The 17,182-nt window shown below is 38.2% G+C and overlaps 1 protein-coding gene and 1 pseudogene across 1 annotated transcript in view; one reads left to right on the forward strand and one right to left on the reverse strand.

Annotated features, from left to right (window-relative positions):
• Window positions 1-17,182, reverse strand: part of VPS8 (VPS8 subunit of CORVET complex) — a 300,926-nt gene that overhangs the window by 126,461 nt on the left and 157,283 nt on the right. The window contains exons 35-36 of the mRNA XM_068987935.1: window positions 13,800-13,889; window positions 10,951-10,997 (exon numbers count right to left, since the gene is read on the reverse strand). Coding sequence (XP_068844036.1) covers window positions 10,951-10,997; window positions 13,800-13,889 — 137 coding nt within the window. The remainder of the gene's footprint in view (window positions 1-10,950; window positions 10,998-13,799; window positions 13,890-17,182) is intronic.
• LOC138090793 (large ribosomal subunit protein eL21-like) lies at window positions 15,470-15,945 on the forward strand (annotated as a pseudogene).

The raw sequence follows: 17,182 nt of genomic DNA on the forward strand, positions 1-17,182 counted from the left end.
ACAATTAGTGTCCTTCAAAGAAGAGGAAATCTAGACACAAACATACAGCAAGGGAGAATGCCAGGTGAAAGCTGAAGACTGGGTGATGCTTCTACTGGTTAAGGAATGCCAAAGGCTGCCAGCAAATCAGCAGAAGCTAGAGACAAGGCAGTGAACAGATTCCTTCTCACAGCCCTCAGAAGGCACCCAACCTGCCAAAACTCATCATGGGCTTCAAGCCTCCAGAACTGGGGTGATAAATTGTCGTTTAAGCCATACAGTTTGTGGTGCTTTATTAAGAAAGCCCTGACAGATCTAATATACCTGCCCTACTATTACATTAGCTCCAAACCAACTGGGCTTTTCCCAGAGTATAACTAAGCTGCTGTTGTTCAGTCACTAAGTCGTGTCCAATTCTCTGCAACCCTATGTACTGCAGCATACCATGCTTCCTTGTCCTTCACTATCTTCTAGACTTTGCTCAAATTCACATCTATTGAGTCAGTGATACTACCTAACCATCTAATTCTCTGCCGCCTTCTTCTCTTTTTGCCTTCAATTCTTCCCAGCATCAGGGTCTTTTACAATGAGCTGGCTCTTTGCATCAGGTAGCCAAAGTAACTAAGCCAAGAAACGCCCAATTCCAGCCTGCTCTAGCCTTTCATGTGGGGAAAGGGAAATGCCCAACTCCAGCACCCTCTAGCCTTCTTGTCTCACTTAAAGCGGGGTTGGGGGCCAAGAGATACTTGGAAAGGTCACAGAGGCACTGCCTCATGAAAAGACTAAAAGCTCATCACAGGACAACAGACTGCTTCTTCCCATCACTGTCATACCTCACTGCCACATCAGCAGTGCTTCTAAATAACAGGGACATGCAAAGAAAGAACCACACATCTCAGACCTCACTTTAGCAGAAGTCCTGCGTGCTGTGTGCATGTGTGTGCTCAGTTGTGTCCAACTCTCTGCAACCCCATGGACTGTAGCCCACCAGACTCCTCTGTCCACGGCATTTTCCAGGCAAGAATACTGGAGTGAGTTGCCACTTCATACTCCAGAGCATATTCCTCCCAGATAAACATAAAAACTCATACCAAAGGCCTACTTACTTCTAGTCCTTTTACAATCTACATTATGTCTAGCTTTCAACAACAACAAAAGTACAGGACATATTAAAACACACAAAGAGATGGTTTGAAGCAACTTTGCAAGCATCAGAATCACACTCAAATATGGCAGAGATGCTGGAATTACCAGACAGGAATCTAACACAACCATGATTAATATGCTAAGGGATCTAAGAGAAAAACTGACAACATATAAGAACATTTGGGTAAAGTAAGCAGAGAAATGGTAACACTAAGAAAGAATCAAAAGAAAATGCTAAAAAGAAAAAACATTAAAAGAAATGAAGAATGTCTTTGATGGGTACATCAATAGTCTGCACACAGCTGAGGAAAGAATCACTGAACTTCAAGATATGTCAACAGAAACTTTCAAAACTGCAACACAAAGAGCAAAAAGACTGGGCATGGGGCTGGGAAATCAAACAGAATATCCAAGAACTATGGGACAAATACACCTGGTATAATATATACAAGGTGGCAATATGATAAGGATTAAAAAAGGAGGAAAAGGTCAGAATAAATATTTGAAGCAATAATGACTGAGAATTTCCTCAAATTGATGAAAGATACCAAACCACATATCTAGGAAGCTCAGACAGAACCAAGCAGGAAAAATAGCAAAAATCTACTGGAGTGGGTAGCCTTTTCCTTCTCCAGGGGATCTTCCCAACCCAGGAATCGAATCTAGGTCTCCCACATTGCAGGCAGATTCTTTACCAGCTGAGCCACAAGGGAAACCCAAGTATACTGGAGTGAATCGTCTATCCCTTCTCCAGCGGATCTTCCTGACACAGGAATTGAACCAGGGTCTCCTGCATTGCAGGTGGATTCTTTACCAACTGAGCTATCAGGGAAGCTCCAGAAAATCTACACTTAGGCATATTATGTCGAAACTGCGGAACATCAAAGACAAAAGAAAAAAACCCAGAAGGAAGCCAGCGGAGTGGGAGGGGGGTGATGAAGACAGCTTCACACATAGAGAAGCTAGGATAAGAATTATATCAGACTTCTCTTCATAAACCATGAAAGCAAGTAGAGACTGGAGGGAAATATTTCCAGTGTTGCAAGAAAAATACTAACCTAGAATTCCATATTCAGTAAAATTATCTCTCAAAAGTGAAGACGTATTAATACTTTCTCAGACAAAACTTAAGGGAATACATTGTCAGTAAACTTGCCTTTCAAATAATGTTAGTTCTTCAGAAAGAACAAAAATGATGCAGGTCAGAAATGTGGATCCACATAAAAAGAGGAAGAGCACTGGGAAAGGAATAAATGAAGGTAAAGTAGAAATTTTATTTTCTTATTCTTAATTATCGTAACAGGTAATAGTGTCAAAAGAATAATAGTAACAATGTGTTCAGTGATTATAGTTTATAAATAAGTGAAATGAATGACATTAATATTATAAGACACAGGAGTAAGAAATTATGAATGTTATCTACCCATGAAGTACTACAGTGTTACAGTTGAACTTGGAATTAGTTATAAATGTATATTCAAAAATCAAAAGTTAACTACTAGAAAAATTTTTAAGAACTATAATTAATATACTAAGAGAAGAAAAATGGAATCATATATAAAATGCTCATAAGTCAGAGGAGGCATAAAGGAAAAGAAAACAAACAAAAAAGAAAAAACAAAGGTGATGAAAAAAATAGTAGTATAAATAAAACAGAAGAAAGGGTAGGATTTTTTAAAAGCCAAAAACTACCTTAATATGTGTCCTTTTCATTGTAAACAGAAAAATATGGGTATCTGGGACGTTTTCTTTAAATATAAAACAAGCAAAGTTTTTGAAACTTTAGTATGCAGCAATCACATGAAACTTCATTGTGTCACAAATTCTAAAAGCAAAGAGCAGACCATTCATTCCAAACTCCTAACAATTGCCCTCATTTTTATTATTAACTTACCAATCTAAACTTTTATCATGGAAATGGCAACCCACTCCAGTATTCTTGCCTGAGAAGTCTTAAGGACAGAGGAGCCTGGTGAGCTATAGTCCATGGGGTTACAAAAGAGCTGGATGTGACTCAGGGACAAAACAACAACAATAAGCAATCTATGAGGGCAATGAATATGGTAAGCATGAAGCTATCTACACCACACATCATCCAATTATCATTTATTCATACACACCAACAATATGAGTGCCTAACATTTACTGTTATATATTTTCCAGTTTAATATTATTTAAACATTCACACTGCCATGTTTGCCAACTTGGTATTCCATTATGTTTATATATCTTACCATTTAGACAGCTGCTTCCCTCATCTACTTTCTTAGACAGTTTTTTTCACTGTAAGTATGCTGACAGGGATAATTTAATATTAACTACTTTTTTCTTATGGTATTTTCTTAGAATATATTTTCCAAAATGGACTCACTGGAGCAAACCACATGTATAACCTTAGAGCGCTTAATACATATAGGTTAAAGGCGTGCTGCGATTCATGGGGTTGCAAAGAGTCGGACATGACTAAGTGACTGAACTGAACTGAAACTATGAAAGGAAAGAAAGTGGACTAAAAGGAAGGAACACATATTGAAAGGGCAGGCAGAACAACCCTGTGGAGCGTATCCCATGAACAGATAGTTCAGTACTACTGAGGAACAAAGGGGAAAAGAGAAATGGCAGAATGGAAGAAAATTAAGTTGAACCGATACTCCTGAATAAAATTAAGAAGGGTCTTTTATACCATAAATCCAGGATTTTACCCTGCATAACAGAAGCTAAAAGAACTTTGAGAAAGGGAAACAGAACATTATCATTATTTGGCTGTTTGAAAATAGAAGTAGAAAAATTAAGAGGGCTGATTACGAGACCATCAACAGAGACCAGGAGAGAGATATTGGAGGCATGAAGGAGGGGAGTGGAGGGGGACAAGAGGAGGACTCACATGTAAGAGATAGCCAAGAAGTACATTTTGATGATTAACTTATTCTGTGTAGTAGGGCTGAAAAGGTGCAGAGGAGCGGTGAAGAAAAGTTAAACTCATCACCGCACCTAGTATTTTATTTAAGATTCTTACACTACAATTGCCTCTGAAGCCAGGGTCCCATCTTATTCACCATTGTATCTCCCATGCCTGTCACAGTGCTTAGTATGCTGTAGTTACTCAGTAAGTTTTTAAATGAAATAAATGTGTGGATACTGCCATTTGCTAAGAAAGAAAATAAAGGAGGAGGAACACATTGAGATTGAAAAAACAGTATAATTTTGAGCTACTTCAATCTCTCAACACGTCGCTTAGCAGACAGCAACTCACTATAAAGAATTATTAAGGAATAAAGATATAATTGAATGTCAGCTATCTATCTGTCTACCCATCCATCCATTCATTTAGTTACCTGAAAGGAGATTAGGAGATGATGATGTGTAAGGATTTAGAAGATTGAATTTGAGTTGCTGGCAAAAATGCTAACCAGAGACAGAGTATCTGATCGTGAATCTGGCCAAGTACGCACTCACTGAAGCAGGAATGCATTTTTATATGTTAAAGTTCATGAAGATATATAATATTCTTTTCTTTTTAACTTTGAAATATGCTAGTTCAACACTGTGTCAGTATCTTAAAATATCCCTTCAAAATTATCCAGAGAAACAGTGACAGATACAAGTTAAATCAATGTATAACCATTTCCATAATCTATGTTTTTGTTCCTTGGCAAAGACACCCATTTCCTTAGCAATGTTCAATTTTTACTTTATTTTGATTAAAGACTTAGAAACACAATGTGATGTTTTATGTTGTTTCTTTTTTCCTACAAGAAAATCATACCACATATTTCAGAGGCATCCAGAATATTGTTAACAAAGGCTAAAATTGACATTACCAAGAAAACTGTACTGAGGAAAATACTATAAACACACTTGTACATTCTCTTCATTCCTTATGAAGCTCATAGCCCCACAAAAACTATCAGTGTCCTTTTGCATTGTCCTTCAAGCGTCCCCCCTGTACAAAGGACCTGCACCTGGATGTAAACATATCAGAACTGCGGTAAGAGTTCCTGGCCAGCAGGAATGCACATGGGGAGTAGGGGTAGGGTAGAGTTTCATGTAGCAGCTGTCTCAAAAGAAGGAAATTGGTAGAGGATGCAAATCCTTTCTCTCCCAGGCTGCTGGCCTCAATTCAGGCAAATAATTTGCTTCTGGAGGATTAACCTCCCTCCCTTCCAAACTATCTAATCTTTCTATATACATATGCCACCAATATCTTTGTAGGTCAATTAATTCTACAAAGGACATTATTTACAGAGCAAAGGTAACTTAAAGACATTGGATAAAGAAAATAGAGAAATACACGTGAGAATTCAACTAGATTACTGGTTCCCTAAAAAATGCTGTTCACAAAATAATGAAATAATAAATTCTTGCTTTAAGTACTCAATAAATACAAGTAAATGTTAAATCAAATATGCATAAACTACACACACACACACACACACACACACACACACACACAGAAGAATGAGGGTTTTGGGGAGAAAAAAAGCAATATTCTGACTTGACACATATATACAAGCAGTCCCCATCTCAAAATAACTCTTTCATTTTCTCTACTTTCCAGAATGCCACAATAGGAGCTTCATGAGAGGAAAAACCTGGATGTTTAAAAAAAAAAAAAAAAAAAAAGCCTTACTGCTTAAGAAGAACAGAAAGAGAAGAATCAAAGGCAAAAACAGTCTGCAGTTGTCTGCCAGGGAAAACTGCTGGGCAGAACCAGTCTACCTCCTCTTGATGTTCTTTTGACCCCTTTTTCTACACTCCCCTTGGTTCCCACTTCAGTGTTCCCAGTACCTGCAAAGATTCTAATCCTTTACTTCAGATCTGTCAACAGCATATTCGTTTACAAAGGCTAAACTGGGATGGGAAATCATTCAGAGATCAACGTAAACTAGTCCATACTACCTTGAGGTCAACTGGCATTGAAAAAGGGCTTTTTCAAAGTTGTGTATACTTCACTGTATTCATATGGTAACTGTACATTCTCACTGTAAAAGTGTCACATGATACAGAAATTGACAAGCAACTGGCAAGAGTTTTGAGTGTTTTGATTGGGGCATGGAAGAAGTTAATCTTGGATTTTACCTAAGATCAATACTATATTTCTGAATGTGCTTATAAAGTGGAGAGCTTGAAGTGTGTATACCCTGCACCCCTTGAAAGAAGGGGACAGAGTGGGAGGAGGCAGAGTTCAGAGGGCACCCAAGACAAACTATAATTCAGAACTTGGTGTAAGGCAGGCTCCGGAAGCAATGCCTCCTTACTTTCTCTGAACTCAACCTTCCTAACCTTCCTTCCCCTCAATCCAGAATTCAATGTACATATTATCAGTGATGGGGTTCAGGACACACTTTCCCAAAATATAGCATGTTGGCATATTGATGGACTCTCTGGCCTTCCCCTTCTCCCGTGAAGCAGATCATAAGAGTACCTTATGAAAGGTTGGAGAAGGAAATGGTAACCCACTCCGGTATTCTTGCCTGGAGAATTCCATGGACAGAGGAGCCTGGTGGGCTACAGTCTATGGGGTCACAAAGAGTCAGACATGAGTGAGTGACTAATACTGACTTACTACTTATGAAAGGTATTCTCTGTTCCTAGAGGGAAGGAGCTTCCTCATCTCTGAAGATAGAGAGACACTGAGAGGAATCCAAACAAACATGTCTTGCTAAGTTTCCCTCAGTTTATTACCCTTAGCTCATATCCTTCAGTCCCAGTACATGTGTCCATGACTTTCTACTTTTCATCAAACCTAGCATAAAATGCTCAGGTTTAAGTGCTTTCCATATCACATAAAACACTCAAATAAATTTGTATGTTTTTCCCTTCTTATGAAGGACCTAAGCTACTCCATTTTGTTAAAAGAAAAACTCCATTTTGTAAGGTTCCGGGAAAAGAGCCTTTGGAAATCCAAGAGCCTTTGGAAAACCCCTGACGTCACCCCACCGCCCACGAGCCAACCGGATCCCAAACCAAAATCTCCTGACTTAACACTCAGGAACTTGTGGTCTACCTAGACAATAGGGACCAATCAAGAACCAACACACAACCCTTCGAAAGAAAGTGACCAATCAGACGTCCCCCTACCTAGAAATCCTTTTTTCCCATGTATACTCCCTATAGAAGCAATGTAATCCACAACCCGGGGCTCCTCCCTATAGCCGCTGCGTCAGTAATGGTGGGAGCCCCAGCTGGAGCTTGGTAATAAAAACTCTCTTGCTTTTGCATCGGATATCGGTTCCTGGGTGGTTGTTGGGAGATTTTGCGACTTGGGCATAACACTTAACCTGCCTAGAACCTAGAAAGGTAGAAGGAAAACAGTTTTTCCTACTCTCACTGGTATTATAGATTAACATTGTGAATCAAACAGGCTTTTATGGGTTAGTTGAGATACTATCATTTAAAATACTGTTTATATAAAAATGATTGTACTGAAATGCCAAACATCAAATTTAAAATAAATTTACAGCATAATCAAAATTGATGCCTGCCTCCTAGGTAAGACATAAAGTAAGAGGATGAAGTGTAATGGGTTCTGGGTTGGGACTCTCAAAGCAGAACACTAGGTCTTTGGCATCTTGGATATGGTGGATCAGTAGGAAAGTATGCTCTTTTTAAAGGTGGAGCTGAAGTTTTCAGTCTTTTTCTGTTAAAGAAAAAATTACCCATGACACTTGTTACAACAGTACGGTAGACTTTATTTGGACTATCATGATAGGCATAAGGAATACAATGGGGTGTCGCAGTAAGGGAGAGAGGCTGGGCTCAACTCAAATACAAGAAGTGGAGATTTATAGCCATGGGGTAGGGGGCAGTCCATGGATAGAAAATTACTAAGAGGATAGGATAATTCTTTGACAAACTGACCTAACAGAATACTTGCTGAAAGCAGGCCAGGATGATCAGATATTTCCTAGGTGGGTGGTAGGGAACAAGAAATTTGGACAGATATCAAGGGTGACCAGATACTGAAGGTGAGGATTCTGGCTAAGCTGACATAGCAGGATTCTTCAAAATACACTTCACAAAAACAGAGATGGAAGCTCAAGGTCAGACCTAGTGGAGCAGAGGGCTCAGAGGAGTCTGAATAAAGTCTGGTCAAGAGGAGAATCTCTGTCAACTCTTAATTTCTCTAGGCTAAAGTAAAGCTGGCAACCTGGCTGTTATCAAAAGTGAGGACATTCCAGGTCATGTGGCTTTGTGGGGAGAGGAAAGCGAAAGGACTGTGTGTGCACTGCTCCTCTCTGAAGTAGGTGAGACAGAGCCTCAGAGCTGAATTGATGTGACAAGGAAGGAGTGTGTGAAAAGTTAACTTAGAGTTAATTATCCTGGGTTGGGAGATATTTAGGGAGATAAAATATACTGCTATTGTTTAGTCGCTAAGTGGCCTTCGATTCTTTTGTAACCTCATGGACGATAGCCTGCCAGGCTCCTCTGTCTATGGGATTTCCCAGGCAACAGTACTGGAGTGGGTTGCTATTTCCTTTTCCAGGGGATTTTCCCGACTTGGGAATTGAACTTGTGTCTCCTACACTGGCAGGCAGATTCTTTACCACGGAGCCACCAGGGATATACTGAGTAAATGTAAAATTATTTGTGGTTTGCTAGTGAACAAAACAATTGTCATAGAACTTCTAAAGGATCTTCAGTTCAGTCGCTCATATGTTATAAAGGATCTTACCTTATGACATATTTACAGTCTAGGTATAGGTAATAATAGAGCAGGACTTTTCATGGAAGACCTCTAATACTCTTGTGATTTGCCATTTTTATTATTGTGAAGTTTAACTAAATTAAATATCAGAGCAATTAGCAGAGCAAATGACTATACTGATACTATACCTAATATTTTTTTAATACTTTTTTTAAAAATTAAGATTTCATCACCATCGTCCTTTATACTTTGCTACCTATGAGAAAAGGCCAAGTACAAAGCTGAACTTCTCTGTCCTTCCAGCTTGAGTATCTCCAGATAGGATGGTTGGAGAACAAGGACTCAGTTAAAATAAATTATTCAAGGGGAAGAGGAGTCAGGTCTTAAGAGAATGGACCTGATACTGGTGGGATAGAAGGAATTCTGCTCTGGGGAAAAAAGGTACATGGGATCTAGAGAAAGGACTGGGCACCTCCTTCCTCTTCCACTTAGCTCAGTCCTCCTTGGCCCCCTATCCCTTCTTCTCAGCTCCACCCTCAGCCCCATCATTCTTCCAGCTCTCTTCCTTCCCTCCTACCCCTAATCATAATTCTAAGGCATCTCCATCAGTTAATTCCAGCAGTGGGCTAGGGCCCAAACTGGATCTGAAGGAAGAAAAAATGACTCATACAAATTAAAAAAAGATGTTGAGCCTCAGTAATTTCTGCAACCAGGGAATTAAAACACAGATACTTTGAAAAGGTATTGAACTGGAGCTCAGGAGGGTATGTAGTCAGACTGCTTTTCTCAACATCCGCACATCTGTATGACTCAATTTAAAGAAGCATAATCTGGTTAAGGTTTAAATGATAAAAATTTCAAAGAATTTTTACAATCTACAAAATTCCTGGTATTTTGGATTTAAATAGGCAGAGAATACTAGAATAACCAAAATTTTATATTTTTATAATAATATACTTTGGCCACCTGATGCAAAGAGCTGACTCATTTGAAAAGACCTTGATGCTGGGAAAGACTGAGGGTATGAGAAGGGGATGACAGAGGATCAAATGGCTGGATGGCATCACTGACTCGATGGACATGAGTCTGAGTGAACTCTGGGAGTTGGTGATGGACAGGGAGGCCTGGCGTGCTGCGGTTCATGGGGTCACAAAGAGTCGGATACGACTGAGCGACTGAACTGAACTGAATCTCTAAAGTAAGTATATGACTGTTTTCAGTGGTTAGTGTACCTCACAAGGCATGTGAAAGCTATGTCACCCTAGAACATTACATTCAAGTCAGTGATGCTTAACTCCAGATGTACATCATGATAATTCTGTGGGGTTGGGCTCAGGCACCTATATTTTTAAAAGTTTCTTAGGTGATTCTGACACAAAATTCTAGTTAAGAGTGATTGTCTTAAAACTGTTAGTTGCTCAGTCATGACCGATTCTTTGCCCATGGACTATAGCCTGGCAAGAATACTGGAGTGGGCAGCCATTCACTTCTCCAGGGGACCTTCCTGACCAAGGGATCAAAGCCAGGTCTCCTGCACTGCATGCAGATTTTACTGTCTGAGCCACCAGGGCAGGAAGACATTAAGATCTCACATACAGAGCTGCTTTGCTTACAGACCCATTACTAATCTCATCATCTCCTTGGTTTAGTTTCTATTTGATGAGTATTACAGGAGCACTTACATAAACATTTAAACCTTCCTTTCCCACACCTCCGGAAAGTTATTTAAAACTAAACATTTCAAATGAAAGTTTAAAAAGTAATACATTTAAAGGCGGGCTGGGAACTAGGTTATTTACTTTGAAAAGTAAAGCTGTCAATCTACAGTGTAGAATAAGGAATCAAGAGGAGTGATGCTACCAGAAGCAGGGGAAGCTAGATGGTCATCAAATTCTTCCTGAAACATGTCCTAATGGCATGCCTTCATTATTTTCTTTACATCGATGACAACTTACCACGTAGGTTCACATTCAAATGGGAAGGAAAATATACCTTCAAGATGTAATCAATTTTCAATCATGTATTTAGAATAATCTCTGTAACCAGTACTCCTGCTAATATTAAAAATCAAGAGCTGACTGTACCATCTGGATATCATGAGTCAGTTTCTTAAACTCAATTCATTTCCTCTGGTTTTTCATCCATGTATCATGAAAAACTAAATTTTATAAACATACCTTGGGTCAAGAAGGCTTCTCAAAAACTTGAAAAGCAAAACCTGGTTCTGAACAGAAAAATAAAGAATACAATTAAATATTAACAAACTCTTCCAATTATGCTGTGATAAAGAATTTTACAACATCCCTTTAAAAAGCGTGCATGCGTATGTTTTACTTCTAGTAAGCTCTCTGTGCAGGTCTAAGAAATGCTGAAGAATCCTTTGGAGGTCAGTTCTTCTCAGTAATTCTAATCATTGTCACATATTCAATTCTGAGTGCAGAAGAAACATAAATACATTGTTTTACCCCTCAATCCTTGCCAAAAAAAGCCCTCTGCTGAGACAAATCCTGTAACAGTTCTCAGCATGAAGACCCTTGGAATGGGTCCAGAGCAAGTGCTCTGACCTGCTCTGGCTGCACAGATGGGTTCACCCTGCCTCACCTGGTTCTCCCTGTGACAATGGCCAACTGTGAGACAGTTAACCTAGGTGAGGCTCAAATAGCAACCACCACCAAAAAAGCTCATTAACTTTCCAATACAATCAACTACAGAAGAGACAGCAAACTACAACAAGTTAAGCCCGGTGTGCTGCAGTCCATGGGGTCACAAAGAGTCGGATACGACTGAGTGACTGAACAACAACAATACTGCATGATGGCATAGTTTAATAATACATATAACATATACAGTGCTTTTATAAGACATATTGATATGAGTGCTGATGGATGATTCATCTTGTAAATATACAACAGTATTGATAAATTTTGTTCAGTACTGTAAATGTATTTTCTCTTCCTTAAGATTTTCTTAATAACATTTTCATTTCTCTAGCTCACCTATTCTAAGAATACAGTATATAATACATATAATATACAAAGCACGTGTTAATTGAAGGTTTCTGTTACTGGTAAGATTCCCAGCCAACAGTAGGCTATCAGTAGTTAGTCGAAAGTTATATAGGGACTTTTGCCTGCACTGGGATTGGCACCCCTAACCCCTGCGTTGTTCAAGAGTCAACTGTATATGTTTTTATATCCTTATCATTTTATCAATGTGCTTTTGGCCTATGGCCTCCCTTGTGGCTCAGCTGAAAAAGAATTCGCCTACAATGCGGGAGACCTGGGTTTGATCCATGGGTTGGGAAGATCTCCTGGAGAAGGGAAAGGCTAGCCACTCCAGTATTCTGGCCAGAAGAATTCCATGGACTGTATAGCCCATGGGGTCACAGAGTCGGACCCAACTGAGTGACTTTTCTCTTCTTTCTTTTGGCCCACAGCCAAAAGATATATTCACTGAATTAACAGATGACTCCTTATCTTGAGTTAATGGACCTCATCATACTGGACAACCAGCCCTATAGACCCAGCAGTCATTTTTTTACTCTACCCATCACATTCAACTAATTTCCAAGTCCCTCACATTTTATTTCACAAATGTATCTTACACTTGTCCTCTCCACTGGCACTGCTTTCATCCTGTCCTAACCATTTCTTGCCAAGACCTTTTGCCTTCCCACTGGTCTCACCTCTATTTGCTCTCTTTGCCAGCCCACTCTCCACACACAGAGTTAATATTCTATCAAATGAATCTACTGGTATCACTCCTCTGTCTCCAGCACACAGAAGATATAGCATAATTTCTTAGCATTACATATATGACTGTCCAATATCATCCCCCAAACTCGTATTTTCCAGTCTCTATACATTTAATTCCTTCCTTCCAGTATACCTTTTACAGAGTATGTAATGTAATGTTTTACAGAGTAATCTAATGCTTCTTCCACCATCGTCTTCACCACATCATTCTCTGAATACGAATGCTGCTTCATGCCTTCAAGTCTTTACTTACCCAGAGCCCTTTATCTAGAATGCCCTTTTCAATTCTCTGCCTGGAAAACTGACACCAATTATTCAAGACCCAGTTTGGGCGTATCTGGGAACACTTGTCTGACTTGCTCACACAGTCCATCATTCTCTCCTCTTGTTCCTACAGCACTTTCTATGTATGTCTGGTGTAGAGCTTATAACACTATACTGTGGTTATATAAGTGCTTCTCTATTCCACAGGAAAAATTAAGAAAAAGACTATATTCTTATTAGTGTCCCCCCAGAGCCTACCATACTGTGGTACAGAGTGGGGCCACAGTAGTATGTAGTGTGAATATGAATGAATGAAATGAAATGAAATCCATACCTTTATCACTCATGCCAGCTGCCTCCGCCTTCTTGCACACCTAACTCCTACTACTATGATCACCACTTGAGGACTCGGTTGTGCTACCTGCCCCTGTCACTGTCCTACTCTCTACCTCTATCACTTGTGGCCACAACGGTAGTGAGCAAAACTCACTAATAGCACTACCACAGTAGTGACAAATGGAATGCTGGTCCATTAGACAGTACTTCAAACTGAGCATCTCAGTATTCAGCATTAAAACAGCTGTATTCTAGCTAAGATTTTTCCCCAAAAAAAGTTCTAAATAGATGGCATTCGCCCAATAGGAGCGTGATAGAAATCTAAACAAATGACATGAACTCCGAAGAGAATATGGTCATAGTCACTATAGAAAAAGATTAGAGTTGGGGCGGGGGGGAGGACTCTCTGTGGATTACGATTTTAGAGTAAGTACAGGTTATTTTTCCAAAAATGTTTCTGTGACGGTAATATTCACTATGCACAAAGATAAATTCCCTCATTTCTAGACTCAGATTATCACAGAATTGCTTCTAAGCACGCACATGCACACACACCATATGTAGAAACTGCTACTAAAAGACAACAATGAACGGAAAAAGCCATCACAATAAACATTTCTTAGGTGGGTACTCAGTAACTGTCTCTCCACTAGATGCTCTACAGAATTTACCTGAAGTTTCTTAATGACTGTTTCGATCTGTTCAGAAAAGTGAGTAGCAACCAGCTCTGCAGCTTTACAGGGCTTCAGGGCCACAAGTTCCTGTAACAAAAGAAAAAGATAAAAATAATCTTCAGTGTTAAATTTAAATAGAATTTCCACAGATGTGACACATAATACCAACATCAATACTTTCACGAGCTTCTATACTGCTTTTCAGGAGACCTCAATATAGAGCCACAATTTAAAGACATATTACAAGTGAGCAAAATCAGAAAAACATCATGTTAAAAAAAAATCAGATTTTTATATAAAAGGTAATTCAGAATTCGTAGAAAATGAAAGCACTAAAATTTTGGATTTAGGCCATGATATCTATGGCATGAATGTAAGAACAAAAGCTCCCCAAATTCCCTGCTAGTGAATTTACCCTTGAGCTTAAAGTAATAACTTAAAGAAGTGGAAAAAAAAAAAACAAACCCACAGTTGCAATTTCTTTAGCTAAGGCTTCTGAAACTTTACCTCCAATGCCTTGTAGATTCTGAAACCAAAATTGTTTTAAGAAATTAACTTAAGGTCATAAATCTTAAATGACACTAAGAGGTTAAATCTTAAATGACACTAAGAGGTTGACCACTGTTAATAAGACCTATTTCTGTCAAATCCAAGACTTGCCATCTGCCCTCTCCTTGAACTTTCCTAGACACTACTGGCTATCCCTTTCATCTTGAAACTCTTCTTTCTTGGTTTCTGTGACCCTATTCTACCTTTTCAATTCTATGATCCATAGCTAAAATGCAAAGACTGTCTATAGATCACATATTGTACTGTCAAATAAAAATATGATGAACTATCACAACTGTAATATTCATGATATATATCTAATAATTTTGTGTTGATATTTTAGGATTAATAATACTTAGTTGACACAAATAACTGCAGTTTATACTATTTTCATACAACACATCTCAAAATAGAAAAGGCACAACTAATCAATATCACATATAAAAGGGGGATATTACTATTGATCTTCAGATATTAAAAAGATAAACCAATACAATATTGTAAAGTAAAAAAAAATAAAACAAAAAATTTTTTTAATTGATTGGAAATCAAAAGTTGAAAAAAAAAGATAAACTATTATGAATTAATCTATGTCAAGAATTTGAAAATTTAGTCAAAATGGCTAAATTCTTAGAAAAATGTAATTCAATAAACTGACTTAAGAAACAGAAAATCTGCATTGATTAGTAGTCACTAAAGCAATTGAATGAATAGTCAAAAATCTTCCTATATAAAACACTCCAGGCCCATACAGCTTCACTGGTAAGTTCCCAGCAATCATTTAGGGAAGAAATAATTACAAAGTTAATTAATCTCTTACAAAGAATAGAAAAAAGGAAACTTCTTCAGCTCAGCTCATTGTATAATAGTAGCAAAACTCTGATACCTAAACCCTGTAGAACATAAGGAAGGAAGGAAAATTATACATTGGTCTTAATTTTGAACATTGATAAAGATAGAATCTAACAATGTATAAAAAAGATAATATAACAGGCTCAAGTTGCATTTATCCATAGAATTCAAGGCTGATTTAATATCGGTAAAATTTTCAAGGTAAAGGCCAGTGCGTGGCTCCCGCCTCCCATCTCTCCCCCGGCCCCTCAGGCTGATTTGCCAAAATGATCAACACAAAGGGAAAGAGGCGGGGTACCCGATACGTGTTCTCCAGGCCTTTCAGAAAACACGGAGTTGTTCCTTTGGCCACATACATGCGAATATACAGGAAGGGTGATATTGTAGATATCAAGGGAATGGGTACTGTTCAAAAAGGAATGCCCCACAAATGTTACCATGGCAAAACTGGGAGAGTCTACAATGTTACCAAGCATGCTGCTGGCATCACTGTAAACAAACAAGGGCAAGATTCTTGACAAGAGGATTAATGTGCATATCGAGCATATTAAGCACTCAGAGCCAAGATAGCTTCCTGAAATGCATGAAGGAAAATGATCAGAAAAAGAAGGAAGCCAAAGAGAAAGGGACTTAGGTTCAGCTGAAGCGCCAGCCTGCTCCACCCAGAGAAGCACACTTTATGAGGACCAATGGAAAGGAACCTGAACTGTTGGAGCCCATTCCCTGTGAATTCATGGCCTGATGGGTGTAAAAATAAAGACCTGGACTATACAAATGTTTCTCTTGAGTAGAGGTGTTGTGTCCAAATTCAGTGGATGATGTCTTTTCAAATTTATTGGTTTTCCTTCCTGAAAGGTGTAAGATAGTTTGTTGTTCAGTATGCTCCACTTTTTAATAAACTTCCAGATATTATTTTTTTAAAACATCAATAAAATTCATGACAAAAACAGAATAAGGGAGAAAATTTTCGCATACTAGAAATAGAAGACTTCTACAAAAATCTTTATACTAAACATTATGTGTCAGAAATAAAATTTTAACCATATTATTAACATTAGTGTTTTGCTAAAATATATGAAGTTGGAACAATAAATCTAACATTAGATGAATCTACAGAGGAAATTATAAAACGTTACAGAAACGTTGGTGAACAAACAGTTACACCATATGGTCATAAGGTAGAAGCCTCATAATGTAAAGATGTCAGATTAAAAAAGACTCAAAGATTCAATGCAATCCCTGTCAGAATCATAAGGTTAGGAACTTGACAAGTTGATTCTAAAAGGTATTTGGAACTAAGCAGCCAATACTCTTTTAAAAATATGAAGACTTATTATAAAACAACAATATTTCAAGTACTGACTTCAAGACCAATCAAACAGAACAAGACCCAGAAAAAGACAAAACACAGAGATTCTTGATATCTCATGATAAGGTAGCACTGTTGAGCAGTGCATAAAGGTAATCTTTTAAAATAACTGTTGCTAGGACACAGATCAATGGAACAGGAAAGAAAGCCCAGAAATAAACCCAAACCCACACTATGTCATTTATCTATGACAAGGCAAGAATACACAGTGGAGAAAAGACAGCCTCTTAAATAACTGGTGCTGGGCAAACTGGACAGCTACATGTAAGAGAATGAAAACAGGCCATTCTCTAACACCATATACAAAATAAACTCAAAATGGACTAAAGACCTAAATGTAAGAGCAGATACTATAAAACTCCTATAGGAAAACTTAGGCAGAACACTCTTTGATATAAATCACAGCAATATTTTTTTCAATACTCCTAGAGTATTGAAAACAAAAGCAAAAATAAGCAAATGGGACCCAATCAAACTTACAAGCTTTTGTAGAGCAAAGGAAAACATAAACAAAATAAAAAGATAGCCTTCAGAATGGGAAAGAATATTTGCAAACAATACAACCAATAAGGGATTGATTTCCAAAATATATAAGCAGCTCCTACAGCAC

Source organism: Capricornis sumatraensis, chromosome 1 (genome assembly GCF_032405125.1).
Source record: "Capricornis sumatraensis isolate serow.1 chromosome 1, serow.2, whole genome shotgun sequence".
Lineage (NCBI taxonomy): Eukaryota > Metazoa > Chordata > Mammalia > Artiodactyla > Bovidae > Capricornis > Capricornis sumatraensis.